The sequence below is a fragment of the Hemibagrus wyckioides genome, linkage group LG26 (genome assembly GCF_019097595.1).
Source record: "Hemibagrus wyckioides isolate EC202008001 linkage group LG26, SWU_Hwy_1.0, whole genome shotgun sequence".
In the NCBI taxonomy this organism is placed as follows: Eukaryota; Metazoa; Chordata; class Actinopteri; order Siluriformes; family Bagridae; genus Hemibagrus; species Hemibagrus wyckioides.
This window is the reverse complement of record NC_080735.1, coordinates 3,068,917-3,073,916: the sequence shown is the minus strand read 5'-3', so window position 1 is coordinate 3,073,916 and position 5,000 is coordinate 3,068,917. Positions and strand designations below refer to the sequence as shown.

The 5,000-nt window shown below is 39.4% G+C and overlaps 1 protein-coding gene across 3 annotated transcripts in view; it reads left to right on the top strand.

Moving 5' to 3' along the window:
• The window catches only part of pard3ba (par-3 family cell polarity regulator beta a), a 144,399-nt gene that overhangs the window by 41,881 nt on the left and 97,518 nt on the right, over positions 1 to 5,000 (top strand). For all 3 annotated transcript variants that reach the window (XM_058380267.1, XM_058380266.1, XM_058380265.1), the window contains exon 6: positions 4,787 to 4,873. In XM_058380267.1, the coding sequence (XP_058236250.1) occupies positions 4,787 to 4,873 (87 nt within the window). The remainder of the gene's footprint in view (positions 1 to 4,786; positions 4,874 to 5,000) is intronic.

Sequence of the window (5,000 nt, the reverse complement as noted above, 5' to 3'; positions counted from 1 at the left end):
TCGGATCACAGGAAATGTTAACGAAATAAATTCAGATCGGAATGAAAGAGCAGTTACGTTTCTGACCTTCTGAAAAAAACCGACAGCTAAATGTAGTCAGGAATCGTGTGTGTGTGTGTGTGTGTGTTAAAGACAAGCAGTTGAGTGTCCACCCTCGCCTGTCCTGTGGACTCTGACTGGACCATGTGTGTTTAGTCTGTCCACTTTGAGTGTAAAGCGTTTAGGAGGAAGAAATGAGGACAGAGTAAATAATCCATCTCTCGCTTACCTTCATTACACCAGAGACTGATTTACACACTTTCACCTGAGCAATAAATAAATAAATAAATAAAAATAAAAACATAAACATGTACTGAAATCAATATATCCAGAAAATGATGTTTATTTATTTTGTGTTGAAATTTTCAAAATTTAACTTTTGTAGTTTAACATATATTATTATTTTTTAGATTTTATATTTTATTAAAATAATAATAATAATAATAATAATAATAATAATATTTTAAACTAAAAAAGGTCAATTTTGAAACTTCATATAAAAACCCAAGATAAATAAACAAATATAAATTTTATTCAATTAAAAAATCTTTTTTTTTAAAAAAAGTACAAATAAATTTTAGAAGTAATTTTTATTTTTTAAATTAGACATAAATGTGTACAGAATTAACTGACACTCCATGGAAGCTCCGCCCCCTTTCCCACGTCTCGGCTTGAAAGACGCTAAAGCTAAACATTAGACACTTGTGTAGCTAACACTAGCTTGCTGTATCCATTATTGCTGTTAATGTGAACATTTCTGTTGTTTATATTTATTTATTTTTATTGTTTATATCTTTAGGAGCAGCAGCTTTTCCCCCGCGGTCTCGCTTTAGCCAGATGTTCTGGTCCGTTCTGACGTTTCGTTTAGATTTTCGTTTATAAGTATCGGGGGCGTGTCTCGATCCGCTGGCTTCATCTGTGGAGCGGAAAACGATGTAAAGTATTTTTTTCTGTTTTTCATCGACAGGAAACAATAACGTGAAGAGTGTGCGTGTTAGAATCCGTGGCTGTTGCTATGGTTACAGGGCATGCAGCGGAGGTGGTGGTGCGTTCTTATCGCGGGTCATGTGACCACCTCTTCTCCATAAAGAGAGACGTGCAGTTATCTCTTCTGCCACTCTTCACTGGATCTGTCAATCACACACACACACACACACACACACATCCCTCATTTACCGGCTGATCTGGCAGCAATCCAGCCTCCTTCTTCACGGCTTTATCTGATGTCATAAAGCAGGTGTTTCTTCACCCGGAGGTTCTTCTGGAAGTCTTCACCGTCTCCGCTGCGTCCGTGTATCTGTGTGTAAGAAAAAAAAGTGAGATATCGTTTCTATAGTAACAGCGCATTCACGGGGATTAGTACGTCAGACGCTACAAATAAATGTGTGTTTGTTGATATAGTGATAGTTTGCTGTTTGTGGAAGGAGTCTCCAGTTTTTTACGACATTTTCACGATTCGTTATCTTATTAACTCTACAGACAGAGCTTCTGACTGAAACTAGCTAAACCTCTCAGGGAAGCTAGCGTTACCATGGAAACAACCGGAAATTCGGTCGCTTGCTGCTAGACTTTTACTTCCATCGTCTTAGAGATTTAACTTTTATGATGAGTATAATTTAGCAAACATTGTATTTTCCCACAGCTATGCTAGCTCAGGTGCGGTAGTATCCGCTAGTTTTGACAGGAAAGCTAAACGATTTCCATATCGCTCCAAAATTCTGACTATCAGCCGTCGCTGATCGTTTAGTCACGCGCATCTGGCTCATATGCTAATGTGACCGAGATTCCTTTTAGCGTAGAATTAGCAGTTCACTAGCATCAGTGCTAATGCCACGAGGACATTGAGGGTGCTTCAGCTTAAAAAGCCTACAAGTATGATATAAAGGGAAGAAACTAGCGCCTTGAACATGGAATAATCCTTCTTTTCTTTTCTTTTTTCTTTCGAAGATTTTCTGGAACGATTCCTCACAGGAATTCTTTGTTTCTTACAACAACCAAAAAACCCTCGTTCCTGACAACGACAGACGTTTCCCAGGCCTTATCGTGCTGCTTGTTTCAAAAAATCCCCAATGGCTTTTTTCTTCCTTTTTTTCCCCTTTTTTGACAGAGATGGAACATTTCACGTTACCCTCACCCTTTACTGCCCCCCTCACCCTCACCCCCATCCTCACCACCACCATCCACCTTTTCCTCCTTTTTTTTTAATTTTTTTTATTTTTTCCTCCCTGTTCATGTCGTTATTGAAGTAAGAGATGCAGGTAGGCACCTGTGCCTCTGGCGCTGTGTGTAAACACACACACACACACACACATACACACACACACACACACACACACACACAACAATAACAACCACCACCAGAGCAGTTGCAGTACCTCAGATTATTTGTTTGGCCATTAATGCTAACCCTGAGGACACATGCGCAAAATGGATTTGAAGTCTGTGTGGACATGAGAACAAGGTCCAATACTGGAGGATTGTGTGTGTGTGTGTGTGTGTGTGCGCATGTGTGTGTCTTTTAGACCATGGCCGCCAGGCTGTATTTCATTTTTTTTTCTTTTTTTTCTGCACCTTATAGCTTCCTTTCTTGCTCACACTAACATGATGAAAGTGTTTTCTGAGGTCCTCAGAAACCAGCTTAATGTTTTTTTTTGTCCTCTTTAATTCGTCTGTGTGTGTGTTTGTCTTTTGGACCATGACCGCCTTATAACTTCCTTTCTTGCTCACACTAACACGGTCAAAGTGTTTTCCGAGGTCCTCAGAAACCAGCTTAATGTTTTTTTCCTCTTTAATTCGTCTGCGTTTGTGCGTGTGTGTGTCTTAGATCATGACCGCCGGGTTGTATTTCATTTTTTTCTTTTTTTCTCCGCCCTATAACTTCCTTTCTTGCTCACCCTAACAGGGAGGTGTTCTCCGAGGTTCTCAGAAACCAGCTTAATGTTTTTTTGCCCTCTTTAATTCGTCTGTGTTTGTGTGTGTGTGTGTATGTGTGTGTGTGTGTTTCCTGATGGTTATTTGTTTGCTGTAGAAAAGGCTGCTTGTTTTGCTGTAGAATGACATCGTCTGTTCAGCTCTGAGTTGAAATCGAAATACGGGGGAAATATTTTTTTTTCCCACAAAGCAAGCGCTCAAATCCTAAATTGTTCGATTTTTTTTCGACAAGAAAAACGGGAAGCTAACTGTATAAATGTGATTCGCTGGACATGCCTCTTTACTTCCTGTTTCATCTTTCACAAACCTGATTATTATTATTATTATTGTTATTGTTATTATTATTATTATTGATTAATCTGTAGATAGCACTGAAGCGCTGTATTTTCTGCACAGATGAGTCATTTTTTTCCGAAAGAATCCATCTTTATGAAAATAAATCTCTGGTTTAAGCTCCGCCCCCTGAGGAGCCCAGAAAGAAGTGCGGAAAGTGCTTGGGCCCCTTAATCGCTGCTTGGTCTTATCAATGATTTGCTCCAGGCAGGATTTATAAAAACTGTCTGAATGGGCTAGTGTAGCATGGAGGAGTTGTGTAGGATGGACGGAACATGTTCTAGTGGTTCTAGAATGCTCTTGGTGGTGTTTTTTTATTCCCCATTAAATTGTAGGTGTCGGCTTAAACATGCGGATGTGTGTGTGTGTGTGAGTATTCGCTATGTTCATGTGTAGTCCACTATAATGTACATGAATACACTCTGTGGTTAGGTGTGTGTGTGTGTGTGTGTGAGCGCAGCAGGAAAGCAGGAGGTCAGCGAGGCAGATCAGGGCCGTTAAATGATCCAAGAAGGAACTAATGGAGCAGAGTGATAGCTACTTGCCCTCTGGGTGTGTGTGTATGTGTGTGTGTGTGCGAGATTGATACTGATAGAAAATTACCACTCGCCTCTGATCTCATTGCGGTCGTCTGACTGAGATTCTTCCTGAAGCCGGTTGCTGAGAGTGCAGAGCACTTCATCAGGAACGCTGTTAGGAATTTTCAAACATAAAATCCTTTCCATTTCTTATTTATTCGGAATTCTGAGATTCCAGATCCTGTATCCTGCGTTAGTGTTAATTAGGGGGCCAAGCATCAACAGTGCAATTGTATATTTTCTTCTTCTTCTGTATAATACTTTATATCTTTATTTATTTTTACATTTATTTATTATTAATTAAGTTATTTATTTATTTTGGACTGAAATAATTACTATAAATATTTAAACAATGATAAATGTTGTTGAAAATAAATATCAGAGTTTAAAGTTTCAGCCTTTTATTTTTCTGTAAACATTTCTTTTTGTTTTTTCACCACAAAATACGGCTCACGGCATAATCACACGTAAACGAACGGCTCACGTGACGACAAAGTTATCAAACAGGAAGTGAGGTAGTCTCTCGACAGCGGTGTATCCACCTCTAGGGGGTGCTGTAATTCACGTTAGTAAAACTCTTCTGAATTTTGACGTGCGTCTGATGCAACAAGGCTTCGATTTTCAGAACAGGAAGTCAGCCATTTTGAATCGCTTAGACACTTTATCTAAACGTGAGGCGTGGTGTTGATGCACCCTGTTGAAGAAATGTGTCTCTCAGATTTTGAGATATTCTGCTCAGAAGTCGAAGCAAAAAGTGCTTGGCCCCCTAAATTGCTGCTTACTACTATAGTGTACTCATTATTATTCTAAAATAAATCAATCAATAAATAACGATATTCAGTGTGTAGACTTTTGGTGGTTCAAAAAATGAATGTGTGTGTGTGTGTGTGTGTGTGTTTCCACAGCAGGCTCACCAGAACAGTGGAAATTTCTGGAGACATGGGACCTTTAGGAATTAAAGTTGTACCTTATCTTTCTTCACTGAGTGGACGGTAAGCACACACACACACACACACACACACACACACACACACACACACACACCCCTTACCCAGGAGGGATATGTCATATGTGAAAGAAACACAAAGAGATGTGAAAATGGGAAGGTCAAAAGCGTAA